Here is a 25985-nt window from a genome sequence, read left to right as displayed (position 1 = left end):
ACACACGCACACACACACACATGCACACACACCGCCCTTCTCGGGGTAGAAAAGTGAATTGGCGTGCTCTGTTTGCCAAACAAATAATTTGGCTCCATTCGAAGTGGTTATTGAGCCGCAAATACACCTGGGGTGCTTCAGTGTAGGAAGAAGCTTAGACGTACACCCACACACACACATGTAAATATACCCCCACCCCTTACACATACGCACACACACATACGTGCACACACACACACACACACACACACACACACACACACAGACATCTGTGCTGGACTTTTTATTGATCGTTCCCAGAGACGACAGGGGAGGGGACTTTTTGTGTGTGTGTGTTGGCAGGTTGTGTACGTGTGTGTGTTGGCGGATTGTGTACGTGTGTGTGTATGTCCTCTCTCCATCGAAGGAAAACTGAGGATAGAGTGGCAGGCCTGTTTGCGGTCAGGCTGGCGGTCAAGGGCTTGGTTGGTTAATGCACCAAATGGATGTCAGAGCTCTGAGGATTAAACCTGAACCGCCATTAACCTGGTCAATCCCATTAGACCTCAGAACAAGGCTCCAAACACAGGATTTGTACCAGACTGGAAACCTGGCATTATGGGCTGTTTATCTGTAAATTCTGTATTTGTATTTTATCAGCATGGTGATTTGTTTTTATTGAGGTTAAGATGCTCGAGAAAGATTATGGAGTGTTTTCATGGTGTTTGTGAGAATTTTGGAAATGTTGGAAATGTGTGTGAGGTTAATTTATTTTTTGTGTGTGTGTCTCTTGCAGGTTTGAGCGCCTTGAGGTGGTGGCTGTCTTCGCCTCAACTGTGCTGATACAATTGGGTGCCCTGTTCATCCTGAAGGAGAGGTGTGTGTGTGTGTGACGGAGAGAACAAGAAACGGTGTGTCAGAGAGAGCAGGGGAATGAAAGACTGTGTGTGTGTGTGTGTCAGGGGGATAACTAAAGAGTTGTGTGTGTGTGTGTGTGTGAGAGAGAGAACGCATGGAGGGAGAAGGGGAGTCTGGGTGTACACAGAGGCTATGAATATTTCACAGTTGTGGGAATGTTTATGAGAGCCTCTAGCTGCCACGCCCAGAGCGGGGTTTACCTGCCGGTCAACACACACACGCACACACACACACACACACACACACACACACACACAGACAGACACACAGACAGACAGAAGGTGTTGGAGACTGGGATGCAGTAGAAAGAGTATTACAGGTGCACTGGGGGTGAAGTTTGAAGTCTGCCCCAGGACTTAAATGTGTTGCTGTAATACAATTTAAGACGGATTCTTACTCTCTCTGTTGTTTCTCTCTGTTCTCTCCTTTCCCCTTCCTCTCTCAGTGTGGAACGCTTTGTGGAGCAGCCAGAGGTGCATACGTAAGTACAGAATACCAAACACACAATAACCCCCCCCCTCAACACACACACACACTCTGCCAGCATCTCTACAGTGACCTAAAACATTCTCTCTTACACACACACACACACACACACACACACACACACATATATATATATATATATATATATATATATATACACATATACATACACACACACAAACTTGTGCACACACTTATCCAATATGCAGTGTCACTCGCCTCAAACACCATAGTGTGTTTCATGAAGCTGTAACACACACACAGACACACACGACAACAACAGCTTTAGTGTTGCAGCTGGGTCCAGTCGTCATCCTTAGGACTTAGCCGCTAAACTCCTGAAATGGGATTTCCAGCTAATCATCCCGCGCAATCCCTCATTGTACCATTCCCCACCTTCCAGCACCGCACCACAGATTAATACTTGTTTATGATGTATTTTCATTTGTTATGGACCCCAAACAGGGTGGATTTAAAGCTGCCCTCCTCAAACCGATTACTTTCCCTCAGCAACCCCCCCCCCCCCAGGTGGTGTTTGCAACCAGTGAGTCAGGGGTGTCTGAAATGCCATTATAGCCGTCACGCTGGAGTGACTTCAGATAATCAGCTGCTCAGAGAGAGAAAGAGAAAAGAGAGAAAGAGAAAAGAGAGAGAGAGACAGAGAGAGAGATGTGGGAAGATGGGTCTGGGAGACAGATGAGGCCACGGTGGCAGCTGCCATGACCACTTGGCCTCCTCTTTGCAGCACACAAACCAGAGCGGGCATTATCAGAACTTAGGAAGCTGTGTTTGTCGTGGTTTTACACACACACGCACACACACACACAGTAAAGTGTGTCGCAGGTGTTGACTCTCCTGTCTCTTTGCAGGGGCCGGCTCCTGGTGGGGACCTTTGTGGCTCTCTTCTTTAACCTGCTCACCCTGCTGTCCGTGAAGAACAAGCCCTTTGTGTTCGTCTCAGAAGGTAGGCTTGCTCCTGCATACCCGTGTACACCAGTCTGAAATTGTTCCCCACCAACACCATTTTAAACTGTTCTATTCTTAGATGACATGCATCATATTAAGCCAGTTCGAGTGTGAATTTAGAATATTACAAGTGGTTGTCTTTATGGTGATATTTTTTTATGGTGTATAATGTTTTGCTTGCATTGGCAGTGAATAGTATTACACCAACAGAAGTGTCTCTCCAACATCCATTTTCTCTATCCATAGTGAAATTTCATACTCACTCTTGATATTCTCTGATATTCACCATTTACTGGGCAGCCGTGGCCTACTGGTTAGCGCTTCGGACTTGTAACCGGAGGGTTGCCTGTTCGAACCCCGACCAGTAGGCACGGCTGAAGTGCCCTTGAGCAAGGCACCTAACCCCTCACTGCTCCCCGAGCGCCGCTGTTGTTGCAGGCCGCTCACTGCGCCGGGATTAGTGTGTGCTTCACCTCACTGTGTTCACTGAGTGTGTTTCACTAATTCACGGATTGGGATAAATGCAGAGACCAAATTTCCCTCACAGGATCAAAAGAGCTCAGGTCTTCCTAGGGCCTTGGGAATCACCTCGGTCGCGCTTCCTCCATTTGGCCAGCAGAGGGCTTTATTGCCCCAGATGGCAGTAGGCGTCCGGGCCAGGCCAGCCCTGCAGGGGGAGAGGCCAGGTGCACGTTGTCATCCACCAGACTAAATCCCCTCATGCTCACCCTTGTAGTGGTCCGAGAGGCTCAGGCCTGATTGTCTGCAGCAGACATGTAAATCCCAGGCTGCTGATGCTGCTGCTGCCTCCGAAAGAAGGGGGGGGGGGGGAGAAATCCCCTCTTCTGAACAATTTCTGTCTACAAAGACCCGTCAGGATTTTCTTTTTTTGTGTGTGTGGTGTGTGTCCCTGAACGCCAGCTACTGCTCATCTTCTCTTTCCTAGAGAGTGACAGTGGTGGCTTTTGTATAGTGGCATCTGGTGGCTTGTTTGAAAGCGAAACAAGGTGAGCCGCACCTGTGCATGCAGCCTGATGTTAACTCTGAGCTCTGGTTGGCTAGGATAAATAAAAAGGCTTTTACAGTTAACATAACTTTTTATTACTATTTATGCTGTGCCCTCGGTGAAGAATGAAGGCATTCTTACATTCATTCAACCCCCCATCATCATCTAGGTTATATGACTGGATTGACTAACTAACTGACTGGCTGGCTCACAACAGGAGGAGGAATAGATGGCTTATCACAAGTGTGTTTGTTTGCAGTGGCCTGGCCTGTCCAATCCAAACACTTGTAAATGTTTACAGCTCCTCTGAGTCTTTATGACTGGAGGGCTCTGAGCGATGTCAGTGGTGCTTTGACATCTCCAGATGGGACCATTTGGTCCATGACATGTCTTAAGGTCCTTTAATTGGCTCTGTTCTCCTATATAATTAATCTCTTTTCTAGCAGCGAGCTCAGATTAGGGAGGTGTTGTGGCTGACTTGTCTTGGACATTAAGATGAAATACTCTCGCAAAGCCATGCTGTGTAGTTGCAACACTGATGACCATATTGCCCGATTAGACATGGCCGCAGGATTGGAGTGTAGATTAGGGGTTGGGCGGTATGATTAAAAAGTTAATATTCTGAGAAGAAATGACAGTATTATGATATGATGGGATACAATAAACATGTTAATATTGTATATTAGTATCAGCATTTATTTTTATTCAAAGGTGCTAAAAAACAAAATGTGTGTACAGCTCTGCAAAAAGAATGTCATGCAACAGTATCGTTCATATGGTGTCATGTCAAATTAGCACACAGAGGACATAGAGTAATTATCATGGTATACTGTACAGGTGGTACAACATTGCACAGCCTTAGTTGAGATTCATGTTCATGTACTGGCCCTGGCACCTGTCCCCTCAAGTGTGGAGGTAAGACCATCAGTATCAGTTTGGTGACGGTACCTGTCACCAAAATGTCCCCAAGTTATGATAGTCCCCTACGCCATGGGCTCTTCACCCCTGAAGGCCGAAAGGGGGGAACCAATAAGAGAAATAAGCCCTGAGGAAGATGAATGGCTACATCAGCAAGTTGCCTCGAGGACGCCATATGTCACAGATCTCATCTATTCCCCCACCCCTGCTATTGTGATTCATTCCTGAGCAACAGAATGACAATGACAAAGCATAAGCAGAGTCATTTCTATAGATGTGTGTTTTCTAGGGTTACAGTCTTGTTTCTGATTACCACTGGGCTGGTAATATGGCCGATGCCGTCAAATATAGATGTGTTGACAGAAGAGCTCTTATATAATGTCTCTTTGCCTAACAACTCAGAACTCATACATTTTTTTGAATTCATAGAGTTCAGTACAATATTTGTTAGAGTACAGTGAAACTGTTTTGATGGCAAATATCTCCATATGTCAGTTGCAGGGATATCACATCAAATATGTACGTATAATATCCACATATAAGTGGACACACAATGGCCTACGCTTTTGCCCTCCTAAATAGTTCACTGAAAACCTTCTTGTTTAGCAGGACCCTTCTTAAATCTATACTGTAATTTCCCAACTATTAGCCGCGCCTTACACATTGATTTTGCAAAATTTCTTCAGCTATGAGGTTAATACATGGGGGCAGTTAATATGGTATTAATATGATTTTGTTTCTTTTAACTTGCATAAAACACTGTCCTGCGGCTTATAGACAATGTGGCTAATACACAGGAAATTACTGTAACTAACTACTCCTCTGATATGCAGACGTGTGCTTGCATGTGTGCAGCACAGACACACAATACAGTACGTTCACCCACATTACAGGGTCTTTACATAAAATGACTTCCAGACAGTGATGCCCTTGGGGCCTCTGACTGCTACATCATAAATACAACAGTCTGCAGAATACAGTTCACTGCTGTATACACTTCCTTTAAGTTTCTACCCATGATGCAATAGGCAGTGCGCTGGCATTGTTTTGTTATTTTATTTCTATTTGTTTCTCAACGAGAGTTAAAAGATTGACCACATGCTTTTTGGCTGTTGGATATCTGAGTAGAGTGAAGCAAGCAATACAATGTTTTTTTTTTTTTATCTGAAAGTCTTTGCATATGTGTTTGTGAGCAGAGTAAATATTATTCCCTGTGTCTGAAGGAAATCCCTTTGAAGCACATTTTAACACGCATAGAATGCACACAATCTCTCTTTCGATCTACATGTTTGTAGAGGGATACTGTACATACATATATAAAAAAAGGAAGAGGGGGGGTGGGGAGGTTTGCCTGTTTGTGCTGGCAGGTGAGGATGCAGATGGCTGTGGGTCAGTCCCATCCAAGTCGGCCCAAGGGCCGGTTATTCACACCCACTGGTGCTGGTGCTGCTGCAACAGGGTGGGCCACGACCCCGGGCTGATCAAATGGCACAAGGGCTCCTGTTACTGGTGTCACCATGGCTGTGTGTGTGTGTGTGTGTGTGTGTGTGTGTGTGTGTGTGCTGATGCAAGGCATAGGTCGGAGTGGGGTGAAGTTGACGCTAGATATCTGACGTCTCTCTCTATCTTTGCCTCCATCTCTCTCTCTCTCTCTCTCCAACAGCTGCCAGCACCAGTTGGCTACAAGAGCATGTTGCTGACCTGAGTCGAAGGTAAGATCCCCTTTCAATGACTCATCCCCACCAGTATTGATCCTCCGTCATTTTAAAACGGATGAGTGGACTTTTTCCACACACATTCGTGTTTCAAATTATGACTTATTTACAAGAGAAAAACAAATTAGTCAGCTTTCCAAAGGAATGAGATCATATCAAACAAACTGCAATTCAGCATTGGTTTTATATACCAATAACCAGGCGAAGTGTTTTGTTGTAATGTTTGTGTGAAGAAGATGCACTACTTGATGAGTGTCAAATTCCCCCCCCCCGCCCAACCCCACACAAACACACACACACACACACACACACACACACACACATACACACTCCTTATTGCCCTTCGCCCTGAGGTGACTCTTCTCCTGTCGAGTTGTCTCTCTCTTTCTTTCTTTCTTTCTTTCTCTCTCTCTCTCTGTTGGATGATGAATCACTTCATTGGATTGTCTGAATAATGGATGGGCAGGCATAGCATTTCAGCTGCAAACATGCGGGAGATCATTTTGCGCCCTCTAACTCCTGTAACTCACAGAGTGACCCCTTGGTCAGCTCCTGGATGTGCCATTTTGATGGGCTACTTATCAACATGACAATGATAAAGAGGTCCTAGCAGGGATCTTCTTGTAGCCCTGTCAGCAGGGACCTTTTAACAGTACATCACTTCTAGCTGAAACTACCCCCAAAAGCAATATTGCCTATTTGTAGATATATATCTCAAGAATTATCAGACTATGCACATGTACTGTTTCCAGAAAGGACATTCTCTCTCTCTCCCTCTCTCTCTCAGCTATACGTGAGAGCATTATATGCTAGACAGCACTTCAGTGAGGAGGTTACATTAGGCAACCATTTAAAAAAACAAAATAAAACAAATCATAAGTAATCATGTTGTCTATGTGTGTGCCCCCTACCCTCAGCATTTAGCATATTTGAGAGCAAACATTATATAACCCCTCTTATCCAGTGCAGCAGACGCGGGGCCCATGTTTGAAAGCACCAGACAGAATATCAGGTGTTTGTTTGTCCTCCCTTAATCCTACATTTTCCATCTCCGAGCGGCGGGATTAAAACACAGTCCAGGAGCTGCTTCGACAACACCACTGCCGAGGGCTTTGGCCCCCGCAGACTGGACCGCTCTCTCTCTCTCTCTCTCTCCACCGCAACGACAAGCACAGGGGGAGAATCACACAGCTCTGTTCCGACTCAAATTATATCAATGCACCAGGGAGATTATCAGATTATAGAGATTATAAATCTTGCCTGCTCACCCCCTCACCCCCCCACACACACTACCCCCACCACCACCACCACCACTGGACCAACAGCGCCCTATCCATTCCCCTCCTGTCCAAAAAAATGTCTGGCTTTGAAAGGAGATATTTGGAGGCGAGAAGCATAGTGTCTCCATAAGAGCTGTGCGTGTCCTACTTCAGCGTTGACCTTTTTGAAAGCTTTTTACATGATTGTGCGTAGTTCATGTTTAAGGCATCATATTTTTTTGAAGCTAAAAACAAGACTACTTTCTGTGTTTTGACTGCTGATCTGGACTCCATGAAGTGAATGCAGAAATGAATCTTTTTTTTTTTTTTTATATTCCCTACAAAGAAAGCCCCCTGCCTGGCCTGCGGGAATTTGTGACTGAGAGAAGGAATTTGTAGGATTTTTTGAGCACTAGTTGACCTCCATCTACATGTCTTCAGGAACCACTGGGAAGTGTTTTCCACAGAGGTTTAGGACTAGCCCTGTAGATGAGTGCTGAACTACCCCCACTGATGGCCACTGGCCGGTCAGGTCTATCGGTTTTCCCCTCATCCCTCTCTTCTGTTGCTCCCTGCCTCTCCTCTGTGTACTGAAGCATGGCCCGGCTTTTTGACAGCACCCATCTGTTTTAGCGGGTCATCACGTTGCATCATACACACACACACACACACACACACAGACACAGACACACACACACACACACACACACCTCTTGCGAGGCAGCTGTTAGTCGGGCTAGGGGTCCCGGCCGGTTACAAATCAGAACAATACATTACTTTCACAAACTCCCCCATTCCCTCCGTATGAATGTTTCATGGTCATTGTGACTGGACCACAGCCAAAGGTAGCCAGCCAGCCAGCATGCTGTACCACCTCCTCCTCCCCCACTCCCCCATTATTATTTTATAAGAGTTTAGGTCTGTCTCCAAATGTAGCCCCCCCCTCCCAGCTGAACAATGAAAAACAAGAAAGAAACAACATCCAGACCCAAAGTTAGAACAACCGTTTCTTCAGCCCCTTGAATCACACAATCCCGGCTGGCGACTGAGTTTAATAGGGGAACAAAGGCAGTTAGTGTCGGTCCAGTGGGTCAACTCAATGGTATGGACAAGGGGCTGGTCTTGTTAGTGTAGACCAAAAATGACCTAAAGAGGGGTTAAGCGTTTCTATTTGGACGAGCCAGGACAGGACAGAAAAGGGAAAGAGAGTTCTCCTGCAGCTTCTCTTGCCAGATGCTCTGCTGCTGGTGCATTGCCCGTTGACGGCATACACTTGGTTGAGTCGAGTAAATATTGAATGTGTTTGGAAAAGAAGCTGCTTGTTGAGGATTATTAAGCGTGTGTTTGTGTATGTTTATGCCTATGTGCGCGTGTATGTGTTTGTGTCTGTGTCTCAGTGGGTACTTATACTTATGTTTGTGTGTGTGTGTGTGTGTGTGTGTGTGTGTGTGTGTGTGTGTGTGTGTGTGTGTGTTTAAACAGCGTGTGCGGGATCATCCCCGGTTTGAGCAGCGTCCTCCTGCCCCGCATGAATCCCTTCGTCCTCATCAACCTGGCCGGAGCCCTGGCCCTGGGCATCACCTACATGCTCATCGAGATCAAGTGAGTGCCAGCCGCCACTTACGTCATTCTCACACTCTAGAACACACACACACACACGTTCCTCCTCACAGATGTCATGAGACACTCTGCAGTGACTTAACAGCCTTTTTTTTGTTTAAGTTGGTTCCACAACTGAAAAACTTTTGTTGCACACCTGTGCAATGACAAAGGCATCCTATTCTGTTCTATTCTATTCTGTTTTAGTATTAGTATGAATGTAATAAATATTTTCTCTCATACATTTCTTTTTTTTTTTTCTTTTTTTTTTTTAAACCTTTTACATTTGTGTGGATTTGCGTCCTGCTTAACCGCGCTTCTCTCTCTCTCTCTGTCTGCAGTAATTATAATGCAGTGGACACGGCCTCGGCTGTGGCCATCGCGCTCATGACCTTTGGTACCATGTACCCCATGAGTGTGTACAGCGGGAAGGTGCTTCTTCAGGTGTGTGTTCATACTTAACATGATCTCTGTCCAGATTGTCTACCAGGGGCGTGCAGAGACCTTTTGAAGGGGCAGGGGCTCAAATTAAAAAAAAAAAGGGCACATGGAACAAAATTTTCAGAAAACGTGTTAACTTTATTTAAAACTTAATTCTGATTACAACCCAATAGAGAAAACATAGGCTACATGCAAATTATATCAGAATAAAACATCTAGACAGATAGGTCTTTTCAGTTTTCATTAGGCTATTGTCTACACAGAGATCATAGGCTATAAGGCTACATCTTATTGATTAAATTCAAAGCTAATTTTAATAGCCTAGAAATCTAGACGCACCCTAGCGGCAGCAAATATAGTACAGCGGCTAAGGCCAGATTTTTACCTGAATCGTTCAGTTTTTGCAGAAAGCACGAAACTTGGTACAGTTATAGTACTACCCCTAGTGATCAAAAATTGAAATGGACCCCAACACATAGCGCCCCCTAGTGGCCCCTATCTTGACTTCAAATATGGCCACCAAAATATGCCCTTTTTTTCTACATTTATAATGCTATGCTGCTTTTAACACATAATATGACATCTATAGCCATCTTTCAGCATTATGAAATATATAATGAGACAATCATGCATAATTAAAATGGCAGACATGTTGGATTTTAAAGAAGTAGCCATACATTCTGACACTGAGTCAAAAACTGGGGTTCGTTTAGGCTTTGTGTGAAGTTTTGACTGTGTGACTAAACCCTGCACATGCCAGGACTCAATTCTTCTAATTTGCCCCCTAGAAGCTGGCATGCTAGCAAGGAGGCTAAAACCCATGGATGCTAGCGTCTCTTTAAGAAACATGCTTCCTTTTGGGAAAGTATTAGCTTGTCTTCTATCCTAGAGTTAGATAAATTAGTACATACACCCAGTCATAGTTAAATAAATTAGTATATAACCCAGTCCAACACATCCTACTGTTAGCCTAATTCAATTGAGGTGGGTGGGGCCAATTAGCTAATTTAAAGCTTAGTGATTGTTTGAAAAGGTCCATTTTGTTTTATTGTAGTTTAACATTTTGCATCCCATAAAATGATTATGCCTGTCAATGAAGCTAATTTAAATACGTAATACCTTATGAGTTTAGCTCCCTCCTGACACATTAGGGCTCATGCTAGTCAGTGAACCAGCACTTTTAGGACACTTGCTAGTGCATTCAGCGCCCAGTCCTTGGGTGTGCTTTGTGGTGGAAACACCAAAAGCTCAATAGAGGTAAAGTTGAGGTTGTTCTGATATAGTAAGTCCAAGACTTGCTTCAAGACCACTTTCTCCAAAAACTTTGACAAGAAAGGTTGGTGGCAAATTATAAATTTTCCATCATTATCCTCCTTGACAGATTTTTCACTAGTTTCACATTTGGCTAGGGTCAGTGTCACTACTGGTAGCATAAGCCAATACCTGGAGCCTACAAACGTTGCACAGGTAGTCCAACTCCTCCAGAATGGCACACCAAACGTTACATTGCTAGAAGGATTGCTGTGTCTCCCAGCGCAGTCTCAAGAGCATGTTGGAGATTCCATGAGACAGTTGCTCTAGAAGAGCTGGGCAGGATGGTAGAGGGTCCTTAACCCAGCAGCAGGACCAGTATCTGCTCCTTTGTGCAACAACAAACAGCATAGGAGCCCTGCCAGAGCCCTACAAAATGACCTCCTCTGGGCCGCTGGTGTGAATGTCTCTGACCACACTGTCAGACTTCATGAAGGTGGCCTGAGGGCCCGATGGCCTCTGGAAGGACCTATGCTCACTGCCCAGCACCGTGCAGCTCAATTGGCATTTGCCATAGAATACAAAATTGGCAGTTTTGCCCTGTGCTTTTCACAAATGAGACCAGGTTCACCCTGAGCACATGTGAGGTCCAAAGATGTCTTTGAGAATGTAATGCTGCCTGCAACATCATTCAGCATGACTGGTTTGGTGGTGGGCCAGTGATGGTCTGAGGAGGGATATCCTTGGAAGGACGAACACACCTCTACGGGCAAGACAACTGCACCCTCACTGCTCTTAGGCATCAGGATGAAAACTTCAGACCCATTGTCTGAGCCTGTATTGGTGCAGTGGACCCTGGGTTCCTCCTGGTGCATAACAATGGCTGGACACATGTAGCGAGAATGTGCAGGCAGTTCCTGGAGGATGATGGCATTGATACCATTGACTGTCCCCCCACACTCCCCTGACTTAAATCCGATTGAACACCTCTGGGACATTATATTTTGGTCCATCCAACACCGCCAGGTTGCAACACCGACTGTCAAGGAGCTCAGTGATGGCCATGTCCACATCTGGGATCAGATACCCCAGGACACCATCTGCTGTTTCATTAAGAGCATGCCCCAATGCCATCAAGCATGTCGGGCCATACAAACTACTGAGTACCATCATGAGTAGCTTGCCACATAATTTTTTCCACTTAGATTTTCGGGGGTCTTTTAATTCAGTCCTGTGGATTGATCATTTTCATTCCCAAATAACGAAGTGACATCCTTTTGTTCCTAACATATTACCCAGACCATATCAGTTTGAATCCTACCTCACAGGATGCTCGTTTAACGTATCATGGCTTGGAGAGCTGTCCGCACCTCACCAGGGGTCTCCCAGGGCTCAGTACTGGGCCCCCTTCTCTTTGCTATCCACACCACTTCTTTGGGACAGATTATTCATTCACACAGCTTTATCTGTTCTTTCCACCTGATGACCCCTTGGTCTCGGCACGGACCTCGGATAGCCTCTCAGACATATCTACATGGATGAAGGCACACCACCTCCTGCTAAACCACTCATAAACCAAACTGCTGGTCTTCCCAGCTAAACCTACTGCTCCCACCTACTCGAATGCCCTCATACAGGCAGGGTGCGATTTGTAGGGGGGGATGGTGAGGATTTCCCCCCCTCTGGTTTTCCTATCCCTACCTCTGCTAAATTATTTTTATCGTCGGGGGGGACAACATTTATCCCCCTCTGCCCCTCATTATGATTAATGCTACCTTATATAAAGCGCTGCAACGTGAGAACAGTCTAGTAGGCTAGCCTACTTAATAATCTGACATCAGAAACGCACAGTCACCGTCAGCACTGATGCTGCTGACACAGTGGCTGCGTGATAACTTAATTTGGCCTTGATCGTGCAGGACATTTCAGAATGTCGAGTGTGTAATCCATCATAAATGGCTAGGTTCAATGGAAAAGTTAGCTGGACAAATGAAAGAAAACGGGAAGGATTCAGTGAAGCATAATAATGTTTTAGAACCTTCAAAATTAGAAAACTGATGCAACTGAGATGGAGGACAACTGCACGTAGAGTAGAACGTAGGCCTATTGTCCGAAGGAACCTACATTAAATGAGGAGATATTTGCTGAATGTCACAAAAAGTGTTACAGAAATTGCTTGGCATCGCTTATTCAATGGCTCTCTACCGAAACACCTGTAGTTTGCGGAGGACGAACGAGAAAGCACTCGTTTGATAAATCAGCCAGTAGTAGACAAATAACTTTTAGAAATAATCTGTACTGCAAAAACGAATGTTGGTGGGTATTTAAACTATCTAGCGGGTGTTTTAACAGCTGCAAGAAATAGAAGCTTCATGGTCTTTATGTTCTGGTTCGTAAATTATTTTCATAAAACGTCAAGTTGCCCTATAACTTTACTCTCCAAACTCTTCACTGCACTGTAGGCAATTAACTGACAGTATGATAGGCTATTTATTTTCTGTAGGCTACAATAAACACATTTATTTTTTCAACTTTTGCAATATTACGCACTTGGCTACTGAACGCAAATCAGCAGGAGAGAGAATGCACGTAGCCTACGCAGCGTGTAGCGCAATGTGTAGGCTATTTGGTTACCAACTAACACTGTTAGCCAATTCACTAACTTAAGAGTTCAGTGCCATCATATAGCCTACAATGTTTTTTTACACAACAAATACAGAAAGGATGGAGGCAGCAAAAGTAGAGAAGTCATTTCAGATGGGGCAAGAACAAGGTGAATTTGTATGGTTGTCAAAACGTAGTCCTACCCTGCATTAGAGGAGCTGATCATCATACCAAGCACACTCGCTGTTTAAAGTCATACACCACGGTAAACTAAAACTAAAATGTTACAAAGGTGGCAAAAATAATATAGGGTATAATTAGCCATGACATTACTAGTCTATGAATCGTTCGTTCATTTAAAAAAAAAAAAATTGTGGGGGGGGGTTTACAAACTTATTAAAAATCATCCCCCCCTCTGGTTTTTACACAAATCGCACCCTGCATACAGGCATATATGCTACCCCCCGAACATTGCTCTCTTCAGACAAACATCGTCTAGCTCTGCCACCTCAGGTCAATCCAAACTTTGTTCATCTGTTATTCCTCGTTGGTAGAACGCGCTACCAGTTCCTACTAGAGCTGAAGTCAAAAAACTCCTGAAGACCCAGCTTTTCAGAGAATATCTCCTCTCGTAGCACTACTTATAACTAGCTAATTCTAGCACTTACCACCTGACTTGACTGTATAAAAACAGCACTCACTGATGCACATTTCCCTATTGTACTCTACCTTTTTGAATTGTTTTAAATGATTCTAGAATTGTTGAGAGAATTGTTTTAAAAGCGTTAAACTGTTTACCAGGTTGTAAGTCGCTTTGGCTAAAAATGCGTCAGCCAAATGTACAGTAATGATCCAGCATGATGTTTTTTCCCCATTGAGATCTGATGTGTTTTATTTTTTAAAGTGTATAATTTTTTTGAGAAGAAGGTAGAATAAGAATGTATTGATGATGTAGGTAGTTACTTCAATTAACCAAGATATAGAATAATTGGCTTATTTTCTTACACATAGTGGCCATATTGGAATCTTACCAGATTATACTTGATGCCTCGTATATGATTGAGGTTGTCATGTGATAAAATGACTGTTTGAACTTTGAAATTTTGAAATTGTTTTTGAATGATATTTCTATCATGAATAACAATAGAGATGGTCTATATTTTCACATTTGTTATCCGCCATATTGGATTTCAAAATGGCCAACATCAAGTTTGTTTGGAAATCATGTCAATAGCTTCCTTGACCCTAAAAATTGAGTGTTAGAACTTAAAAGACTTTTTTATCTTGTTTAATTTTGAAGTTGTAGCAACTATTCTATTAAGAATGATAGCCATATTTGAATTCAAGGTGGCAGCCACAAGGGGGCGCTATGTGTTGGGGTCCATTTCAATTTTTGATCACTAGGGGTAGTAGTATAACTGTGCCAAGTTTCATGCTTTCTGCGAAAACTGAACGATTCCGGTGCTTAGCCGCTGTACTAATATGTTATTGTCTAGTCTGGCTTGTCAGGCTATAATTTTAATGTTTATCACAGTGAACTACCACCATTAGCAAGCTGGTGTCTTGCAGATTCACGTGACGCGTAATGTAGCCTACTGTAAACAGAGAACGACGTGTGGAGTTGGGTTAGTTAAACAACTACAGTAGCCTATGTCGTCGGCTTATGACTATTTAGAAAAGGTTTGCCTACTCTGTTTTATGAACTAGGTCTACTAACCTAAGCTACTATAACATAGTAACCTAAACAGAATATGTTATGAACGTTCAGCCTTAGATTTTCGAAGCTGCCAGGTTATTGAAATGGATGGACCGTGACATGGTTAAAACGGGTTTGATAGCCTACTTCATAGGGCTGCACGATTATGACCAAAATGATAATCACGTTTATTTTGATCAATATTGAGATCACGATTATTTATCACGATTATTAATTAATTTTAGTGACAAAAATATTTTTTCCCTAAACGTATTGGACTTGCTATCTGGCTCACCCAAATTCTTCCCCTCACATTTACTCCCCTAAATTACTGCAAATATAGATTTGACTGCGACTTCCAAACAACTTCCAAACAAATGTTTTGTGCGTGCTACTTTGTTAATATTTGGGGAAAAACGCCCGCCGGGAATTCTCCCAACGCTCCCCATTAGCCACTTAAGCTCTGCTTCGTGTTCATGAGTTTACTGTAATCGTTAGTCCAGGGGTGTCCAAACTTTTTGACTGAAGGGCCACATTGGGTTTTGAAAATTGGCCAGCGGGCCACACACAAATAATAATAATAATGTTTTGTATTATTTAAATTAATTTCTTAAGAAATACTGTTAATTTGATGGTGTTTAATTAATTTATAAATGGTGCACTGTCACTTTATGACTCTTTGCCAGCTCCACTCAAATATAGCCTATGGCTAGTGCTGTGCCTATGGCTGTGCCCTCTCACAGTTTATAAATGGTCAGTAGTGGGAACTACTGTTGCCATCGCCCTCTCTCCCACGCTCAAATGCGTCCCCAATTAAATGGACTAGCATAACATAGTTAGATCTGCTGCAATGGAGATACTATGTATCTCGATGTCACAAGCTGTTTTGACATTGACATTGTAAACGTTCTCTAAGAAGAGTGTAAAGCAGTTTGCAGTAGCCTAAAGTTAACCACAACGTCGTCTATCGCTGGAAAAAAATAGTGGGCGGCCTATGATAAACTAATAAATGCTCGGCGGGCTGGATTAAAGTGCATGGCTGGCCGCAGTTTGAACACCCCTGGTTTAGTCATTCGTTGATATGTAAAACACTGACGTGTAGGCTACATTTTCATTATTGTTCACTCGTTTTGAGTAGGCTGTGTCTTGAAACGCATATGCATTGTAGGTTGCACATGTAGCTTATAAAATACATGAATAAAATTCACGGATCCCGTCGTTAGCTCAACTCTTATTACAGTATAGGCTATCGGAGGAAGCAAACAAGGACTAAAAGTTAACCTGATAAAAAAGGCATGTGTGGTTTACGTCATGTGATGTGTTTCTCGGTACGAGTTGAGAGCCCTGCTTTGCTTATATTTTTGGTTAACTTAACTTGCCTGAAATCCGAAATATTTTCGAACAATGGATGATCCGCTTCGAGGGACAAGCTCTTGGCCTTCTGCTGTGCCACACATTTGATTTTTGATCGTCGTTTATTGTATAGTCTAACTAGCCTACTAATAGTTAACATAATGTCACTAGTCCACAGTGCATCAGGCTGAGCAGTGCAGGGAACAGCTGTCATTGGTAGTCTGCATGCAGGCACATGGTCAGACAGGTTTAAGGAGCGCTTGATTTTTTTTGTAGCGGAGCGTTCTATGGGTTGCCAGGTTGGTTCTATGGGTAGAGCACGCATTTGAAATATCGCTCGATCACGCAAATTTGATCGTGGGAAGCCAAAATCGTGATCGTGATTAAAATTCGATTAATTGTGCAGCCCTGCTACTTCATTAAACATGAAAAAACATTTTATTCTCTATCTCTAAGCTGAATACTATTGCATGTTCAGATAGGCTAACTGCCAAGTGACCATACCGTGCTCCCAAACGTCTCCTGTAGCACTGTGTCTTTGTGCACCTTCTGAGAGTTCACTGAATGTACGTCACGGATTGGTGGCCGCAAGGCATTTCAATTAACACAGAAAATTGTTATTTTTGTAAATTTCTAATTTCACAAACTATTAATGAGACATTTTAGCGAATATTCACGTTGGAACTAGCGGAAGTATTACAAATTTTAAAAAGTAAAAAACGGGTCTTGTCAAAAGGGCACTTGGACATCAAAGGGGCAAAAGGGCAGGTGCTAGAGCCCCTGTAGCCCCCCTTCTCTGCACGTGCCTGTTGTCTACCCTCTGTATCGCCATACCCACACGTTAATAATGATAGACTTTATGACTTTACTTTAAACCAGTGGCCCAAACTTTTTCTTCCGAGGGCCAGCTCACTATGCCTGGCTCCAAGAGAGGGCCAGAGACTCGGAGTAGTTCTATATCAGTAACCATAAATAGCTTAGTGCTGTGAACACAGCAGTCTACTTTAGTTGAATATTCTATTACATTTAATCATAGGCTGTTGCAATTTAATACCATTGTTAGCTGTGTTTATATTGTCATCATGCCATATCAGTGTAAAATTAAATAATACTAATAAAAACACGTTTGCATTCCCAAAAGTATGAGCAGGGAGTCCCAAAAGTATATTTTATTAAAAATGTGTGAACTCTGAATTCTGTGTCTGCATACACAGCTCAAGTTGTGAATATCCTACAAGTAATTTAAAGTTCTCAAACTATGAACATTTTATGAAGTGCTGAAGTGGTCTGAAATGACCACCATTATAACTTTCAGTCACCTGATGAGAACTTTGTGAACTCTTTGTATGAACATTTGAAAGAGTGAATAAAAAAATAGAAGTAATTATCCCAGATTGTCCCAGAAATATGACTTGAATAGAAGTTAGTTAGTTATTAACAATTAATTGATAAACTTTTAAAATACTTTGAGCACTGATGCAGTCAGCATAGGCCTCTTACATTGTTTGCAGGTAGGCCTACATTTCATTCCGTTTTCGATGGCAAATGCAAAACAGCGCCAAAACAACCACCGGTGGACAAAAAGAGTACTGTACATGTGTACTGTTAAGACTCGCCATAGAAAATGAATGGGGGAAATTGCGGAGGTTTTAGTTTGACGATGTTGTACTCCCGTGCAGGCCGGATGCTATATACTACGGACATGTTTTGGGGGGCCACAGAAAATGAGGTGGCGGGCCGTAGTTTGGGGACCACTGCTTTAAACTGTTTATTTTAATGTTATTGTAATGGTTATTTATGTCATTGTAAGTCGCTTTGGATAAAAGCGTCTGCAAAGAACCATAAACATAGACCATCAGCTAATGCTGTGGACTCGATGTTGAAGCATACTTTGTGTATGTATTGTTGGTACTTGTTGGTACCGGTGTTACTGGTGTGGAGTGCTTGCAGATCGGTGATCATTTACTTTCTCGTCCCTGCAGACTACTCCCTCTCATGTCATAGGGCAGCTGGACAAACTGCTCCGTGAGGTGAGTTGCTGTCTTTACTGTCAGTATCCCTCTCCATGCATGGCAAGTTACTGAAAGAAATTGGTTTGAAATGTTGCATAGTTAGGCTATCTTTGTGCGATCAGCTGTGAGGATCTTAGATGTTGGATCTATCTTCGCAGGTGTCCACTTTAGATGGAGTCCTGGAGGTGCGGAATGAACACTTCTGGAGCATTGGCTTTGGCTCTCTGGTATGTTAACAGCACTTCCCTCTCTGTCCTCCTCTACCCACTTCTACCATTTTCTCCTTCTACTATTTTCTCCTTCTACTACACTTTGACTAGTACTTATAGCATCTGCAATCTCACCCTTTGGTAATTGACTAGTACTTATAGCATCTGCAATCTCACCCTTTGGTAATTGACTAGTACTTATAGCATCTGCAATCTCACCCTTTGGTAATTGACTAGTACTTATAGCATCTGCAATCACATCCTTTGGTAATTGACTAGTACTTATAGCATCTGCAATCTCATCCTTTGGTAATTGACTAGTACTTATAGCATCTGCAATCTCACCCTTTGGTAATTGACTAGTACTTATAGCATCTGCAATCTCACCCTTTGGTAATTGACTAGTACTTATAGCATCTGCAATCTCACCCTTTGGTAATTGACTAGTACTTATAGCATCTGCAATCACATCCTTTGGTAATTGACTAGTACTTATAGCATCTGCAATCTCATCCTTTGGTAATGATAAATGTAGTATTAATTCCTACCTAAGATCTACTCTGCTCTGTAGCTTGAATGTTATTCCTCATCTTTGTAAGATACATTTTTATAAGCTTCTGCTAAATGAATAAATGCATGGAAATGTACACTCATCACCTACTCGTAGAACTACTGTTCCTCCAAGGACGTTCAGGCATTTGAAAGTTTAGTAGCCAAAAAAAAAAGCCTTTAAAACAAACAGTAGTGTATTAGTAAATGAAGTCGGCTAAGTCTGATACGATTCACCTCTTCAATAGCGTTAGTAGCGGAACTAGTGAGGCATTCCACGAAAGCCTCTGTGGCCTGTAACATATGGTTTCTCCTCTCACTTCCAGTTAGCTGAGCTTTTCCCGGCTGGAATCAGCTGCTGCTGAGCTTTCCAGTCAACTTCAGCAATTCAATGTCCTAGTTTCAACTTTTTGTTTTTTTGCATGCTCATAATTAAATGCCCTGAAATGAACTTGGCCCACTTTCATTGTTTTTGTTTTCCTTTTTTTTGTTTGGTTTGTTTTGCTCCACTGTCCATAGTAATTGTGTAGAGAGGCAGGATGTTGTTAACGAAGTAGACCGAGGTGTTGATCAAACTTGTCACATGCTTCTACTTTCCTCCCCTCACCATGTCTATCTGCCTACCTTTCTCTCTCTTTTTTTCTGCCTCTCTCTCTCTCTTTCTAGGCCGGTTCGGTCCATGTTCGCATCCGCCGCGATGCCAACGAGCAGATGGTGCTGGCGCACGTGACCAACCGCCTGCACACGCTGGTCTCCACGCTGACAGTTCAGATTTTTAAGGATGACTGGATCCGGCCGTCCCTGGTGACGGGGCCCCTCCCCGCCGCCACCGCCGCCACTCTCGGCAGCCCCTCCGACTACGGGGGCCTGCAGGGCTTCCCGTCCCACGGACACGGTCACTCCCACGGTCACGGTCACGGTCACTCCCACTCCAGCAAGCCCCTGGACATGGACCCTCTCACCTCTACCCCGTCCAAGCCCGCCCTGCCGCCCCCAGAGTTCTCCTTCAACACGCCGGGGAAGAACATTCAGCCGGTGGTGCTGCCCAACGCACAGCCCCAGAGGCCCTACGGCATGGGCCTGACCTACGGGGCCTCCCCCTACGCCGGCATGCTAAGCCAGGGCTTCATGCCGCCCGGTGGTGGTGGTGGGGGGATGGGGATGGGACTTGGTGCAGGTGCCAGGGGCGGGCCTTCGGCGCAAGGCTTCAGGACTTCTTACGGTGGCGCGCCACCAAACAGATACGGTAGCAACCTGCTCCCCTCACAGATGAACCAGTACAAGCCTTGACCAAGCTGCAGTGGGAGGGGACTGGTGGGGTTGCATCAGCGATAGGCGGGGGACGCCAAGGTTTCGGAAATCACCTGAGATTCATCAGGTTCACGCTCAGAGAGGATATATTATGGTATTTATTATGATGGGACCAAGACTTCCACACTTAATGGATTTTCTAACTATTGTTTTTTTTTGTACTGTAATAAAATAAATCACAGAACGATTGGAGAGATGAATATGGAATGTGATATTTCACATTTGTTTGGGATAAAAGGATTGTTTTGTGGGTGTGCTTTTTTTGTATCAAACTTGTATTTTAAAGAGGTAATCTACTTTTGTGCTCATGGGACTCAAACGTTTGTATCACCACAATTGTTCTTGGGTCAGTGGCTATGCACTAGACTACTAGACTATGTGAGCTCAACAGATCGTGGTCTGAGTGCTGCTATTATAAGAGGCAAAGATGACCTCCTGACAAAAAAAAAAGTCTAATATGTGACCCCATAATACCGTACCAAATAAATGGTTGTGTTTCTGAAGAGGTCCGACCACCCAATCTAATGGTGCAGGGCATTGTACCAAAGCATATCTTAAGAGGATTTGTATGTCCTCATCATATGACTGATACAGACTACTGTAAACCATGCAGACATTGCAATTAAAACAAATACTCATCCAAGCGCCCTGCAACCTTTCCATCCTTAGTCAAGTGTGCAATAGTCCATCATGGGCCAGTGAGCATTCAGGGGGTTGTGGTCAACACAGCTTTGAAATGAGATGGTAATTCCCACTGTTCATTGTGGGATCGAGGCCTACCCACAAGTAGTGGTGTGGTGTTTCTCGAAAGGATTTGTTATGGACCACTAATGTGCTCTCCCAAGCTGCCTTGTTTGGATCGGTGTCAAACGATTATGTTGAGTGAATTTCTGTTCACTTGAGATTTCACCTGTGTATGGAAGTGCTGATGCAAAGGAAAGGATGTTGTGTATCAGAGAGTCATTTAGATAATAATAATAAAAAATGAATTGCACTGTTCATTTACACTGTCGCATACTCATTTAAATCTACTAATGTGGTACCCTGGAAATCCAGAGTTCTCGCGAGAGCACAATGGAATTGTCTCTGCGAGACACTCTGGCAATGAGCAATGATGCACGTTACTTTTATCCCGATATCCCGGGAACCAGCTAAACTGATGAACACAGCGCTGCAACGTTGGAGGACAGTACACATTGGTCGCAGTGTAAATATGGTCTAGTGTTATCCAATTGCGTGCAGTGAGATTTTTAAATGCATGCTTGTTCCCGCCCCTCGAGTTGGGCCATTACATTGTTCGTGGCCAGACCCTTAATCTTTCTAGATTACCAGGTCTGGATTTTCCAGGCTATTAATGTGGTGTACTATAAGTAATTGATGTAATCCTGAGCCTCTATCTGATGTTTAACACTTAAGGGATGGGGTAAGACATGACTTTTTAAATGTACAGCTCTGGAAAAAATATGAGACCACTGGGCTGTCATCCAATGACATCAGAAAAAACAAAATGTGCAGTGGTCTCTTATTTTTTTCCCAGAGCTTTATTTATTTATTTGGGTATAATTATAAGGCATTTTGGTAGTTCAGATTATGATTTTCCATCGAAAAATACGTTTTTATGTTAGCCAATGAAGGCAAGAGGCTGACATCCCGGTTCCAGAAAGTCATGCCATATTCTTTCTACCTGCGCATTTAACACAGGTGATAGGCTAGGCTATGACTAATTATCTGATCTACCTGGCTGCTAATTAGGATGAGCTGGTTTACTAAATGGTTGGATAAAATACTTGTCAGGACTTTTACTTTCTGAAGCCGGGATGTCCGCCTCTGCCTGTGGTTATGAATGAAATGCCTTTTCAAAAGTCACCCGCTCAGCACTAATGCTGTAGAACACGAGAGGGAGTGCTTTATCTCGAAGAACATCCTGAAGAGCTGGTCTGGTCATAGAGTCAGGCAACAAGTGCTGTAGTAGGTGATGTGAAAGTAACACCTAACCTTGAGTGTTTGTTGCTTAATTTGTACAATTTCTATATGGCATTAAAAGGAAAACAACGTAGAACTCGAACTATCAAAAGCGAAGATACGCACTTTATTTTTGTAGCCTAGAGTAGCCTACCTACTCGTGAAAATTAGGGGAACGTGCTAATTCATTTTGAAAAATAACATATTGCAAATATATTCAGTATTTTCGATTAAAATGGAATGTGTGTTTCGATACGTTCCTTTGTTTTTGATGAAGCTTTGCCTTATGAACGAAAATCATTCTGACTTGCCCAGTAGGATGCGTTGCATTTCGCGCAGGGGCGTGCGGCCTACACTCAGAAAACTGGCACAATGTTCTCGAGATGTGTGACGCCCGTCATTCTGACCAAAGCCAAGTAAGTGGATAAGTTGGTGAGAAACATTTAAAATAGCTTGCAGAAATTTACAATGCAAACTACTCCTGTTCCCTAAACACGAGGACTCTAGAACAGTGTTTCTCAAACTTTTTTAGACCAAGGACCACTTAACCAGTAAAAAAAACCTCATGGACCACCTAGCTAATAGACACAATAGGCCTACTCACTGAACCACCTTGCTAATTGTCTTTGCACCTTGCTTGTTGTTTTAGAGGATTCATATGATTTAAATTGGCATAGCTTACATAGGCAGTGTTGCAGAACTGTTTGGAAGTTGGTTCAACATTGCAAACAACTCATCTATATTGTTTTTTACCACGTCTGCTCGCGGACCACCAGTGGTCCCCGGACCACACTTTGAGAAACACTGCTCTAGAACACTCCACAGTTAAAATGTTGACATTTCAAGCAAAGCCTCATTAGCTTAAAGGCAATGACCGGAAATGCACCCTTTCACGCGTGAAGGCTTTGAATAGGGTTAAAATAAAAATTAAAAATGTTCTCAAATTAATTATAGATTAGTGCCAATTATAGGTATTCTAGATTTTTATAGTTTGCCTTCGACGGAAACTCTGTCAATGAACATAGGACATGCAGATCAAAACGAACGGCTTGTCTTAATTATTATAGCCTAAACTAATTATTGTAAGCCAGAAATATTTTTTTTGGCAGTAGGCTAGCCTAGACTATTTCTCGAAAAAAAAAATATCAAGATATAGAGCCCCCACAAATGGCTATTATGAGCGTGTTTTAAACAGGTCAGAAAGGCGTTTGACTTAAGGCAAATAAATAAAAAAAAAATACAAAAATATGGAAAAGCTGAACAAACTTGCTCTCGAATGTAATTCAGTCAGGACTGATAATAGCTCTATCGACTTCATGCAGGGCTACGCAGATCGGTCAGAAAGTAATGCATGATGGGTTGAACATGCATGCTGGTTATGGCCTCCTTACACCAAACAACTTTGGTAAGATTGGACTTTGGTCTTTTGAGTAAAGCTTGAATAGGGGACATTAGTTAAAAGACTACAATCTTTCAAGAATCTTTCCCAAATCTTTTCAAAGTTGTTTGGTGTAAGGTGGCCTTTAGAAATGTTGTTTGATTTTCCCCAGAGCAGCAGGACATCATTGTCACCATGTCACATGACCTTAAGACCAGCTTGTAAGCTCTGACCTGCAGTTGGCTTTCCTCTGGAGAGGTTTCCTCTGCTTTCCTCTGGATGTACCAATATGGAACCACCTCTGTACCTACAGAATTTTGCCCTAACTGGGCCTCAGGCTTCACTGATGCATGTGTGCTATGGTTTTATTCTAAGAATTTCAGATCCATTATCTCATATAAGGTTGCAGTTTTAGGCTATTTTAGGGGTGCTCAAGCATTTCATATCAGCACCCTTGAAAAATAATGGGTATTTCCATCGCTTCGGTTTTGTCAACAGCAAAGTAAGCAAACAGTGTGAAATCGGCCATTGTTTTCACAGACGCTAGCCCAGGCGCGCCTGCAGGTGTACGTCCGTACGCACTGTGCGTACCATCAGGCTACTCAACAGCGAGAGAAAATTTCCCTTGTGTGTGTGTGTATTCACACCAAATTGGCCTACCATACCTTCCCAACTATGCACAGTATCCCATTAGCTGCATGCCATCAGGCTATTTATCATTTTCTATTACGTAAAGTTAGTGAACACGTTATCAAAATTAACATGCACACATTTTGTTTGAGCAGGAGCGAGAATACGCATGCAGGCACGCAATAGGCTACTTGTTGTTTTCTTTTACTCGGCTATCTATATATGGTTATCAGCACACAATGTTGAGCTAATTCATGAACTCAATACTCATCATGGATATCACAAGTTTTAAACAACGAAAATAGAATGGATGGAGGCAGGAACGCTAGGAGTTATTCCAGATGGACAAGAACAAGGTAGGCAATTGGTGTGCTTGTCAGGCGTCACGTTACGCTAGAACAAAACTAAAGCATGTGGATGTTGTTATGCTATGTAGGCTACTTTTTTGCTGACTGACCAATGCACGGACCTAAAACGGACAAATATTGTTCACGGGGGGGGGGATGGGTGTGCGTACCATAGTATTAATTCCTGCAGGCGCCCCTGCGCTAGCCTATGGGAAGTAGACAGTGTCCGACTTCATGGTAGCTTTTTTATACTCCACCCCTGCAGTCAGTGCTGCATTGAACTTTACAACCTTCATATAAAATCTTTAAAGTTACCAACATTTCTTGGCTTTACTTTTGAGCCAAATAAACGCTATTCTTAACAGCGCCACCAGACTTTGGTAAGATGCGCTGTGAAAGATCAACTGGGATTTTGTTTCTTATACTTATACCTACTTCAAAAGATTATTTGAATCCATTTTATCTCTTATCTGGAGATATGCCTAGTTCCCATCCTCTGTTAAGGCCTCATTAGTAGGCCTAGCTTAAGATGGGTGGGTGGGTAGTGGTGGGGGCCACTGGTTGCAGAACAACTGTCAGCAGAAGCCTCTAAGCAAATAGAGGCATCATTGTGGCACAAACCAAGGCACGACAAATAGCCTTGCCCTTGTTTGTTTATAAGGCTTTAAATGTGCCTTGACACTTAGATCTTCATGCTTTGACAACAGAGGAGAGGAGATACAAGTATGTGCTTTGAAAACTGTCAGTGCTCGAGAGTAAGAATTATTGCACTCTTCCCAGGCCTCGGGCTGTCCACGTTTCTGTTTCAGTAGCGAAAGTTGGCCTAACTCTGTGTGACAGAATCTTGGCATGTCTGTTGTTGTCTGCATTGGAGGAATGTTTTATGTTTGTATTATTCAGATGAATTAATGCGCCACTCATCAAGCACTATATAGGCTCCTTGCCACTATTTTCTAAAAGCTTGGATTGTGATGATCCATGGATATAATCACTCATTTTGATTCTCTACTCTGACCCCATCATATTGGATGTGTAATGTCATAATCCTAAAATTGGCCATAGTATAAAAAAAAATAACCTACCTAGAATTTCCTTGTCTGTACTCTGTCACCGTGGTGACTGAAGATGCTCCTGCCCCTTTCATCCTCCTTATGTGTTTTGACAGGATCTATCTGCCAGCTTATGTTAGAGCCTGCAGATGAATGCCACTGTTATTGTTTTTACACTTGTTGATTTGTTATAAAAACAAGCCGAGCATCATTGCGTGGGTACTGTGGTATGTGCCTGCCTGAAATGCCTGCAGTCCGATGCCCTCTGATTTAACTAATGCTGATGGGAGCTCATGGTGGGGTGTTAAAAGGGGCACAGCTGGTGCAAGAGCCGACAGAAGCCTCTG

At 43.2% G+C, this 25985-nt stretch overlaps 1 protein-coding gene across 1 annotated transcript in view; it reads left to right on the top strand.

The window, feature by feature from the left end:
• The window catches only part of slc30a6 (solute carrier family 30 member 6), a 43455-nt gene extending 22983 nt beyond the window's left edge, over positions 1–20472 (top strand). The window contains exons 7-15 of the mRNA XM_076285437.1: positions 776–856; positions 1343–1378; positions 2253–2347; positions 5937–5985; positions 8730–8849; positions 9188–9290; positions 18174–18221; positions 18362–18430; positions 19628–20472. Coding sequence (XP_076141552.1) covers positions 776–856; positions 1343–1378; positions 2253–2347; positions 5937–5985; positions 8730–8849; positions 9188–9290; positions 18174–18221; positions 18362–18430; positions 19628–20251 — 1225 coding nt within the window. The 3' untranslated portion in view covers positions 20252–20472. The remainder of the gene's footprint in view (positions 1–775; positions 857–1342; positions 1379–2252; positions 2348–5936; positions 5986–8729; positions 8850–9187; positions 9291–18173; positions 18222–18361; positions 18431–19627) is intronic.
• The last annotated feature ends 5513 nt before the right edge of the window (positions 20473–25985 follow it).

The sequence above is a fragment of the Alosa pseudoharengus genome, unplaced genomic scaffold, assembly GCF_046254945.1.
Source record: "Alosa pseudoharengus isolate Yale_2024_CS ecotype anadromous, Long Island Sound unplaced genomic scaffold, YU_APseudo_1.1 YU_APseudo_1.1_scf_15, whole genome shotgun sequence".
Taxonomy (NCBI): Eukaryota; Metazoa; Chordata; class Actinopteri; order Clupeiformes; family Clupeidae; genus Alosa; species Alosa pseudoharengus.
This window is presented reverse-complemented; position numbering and strand designations above follow the sequence as displayed.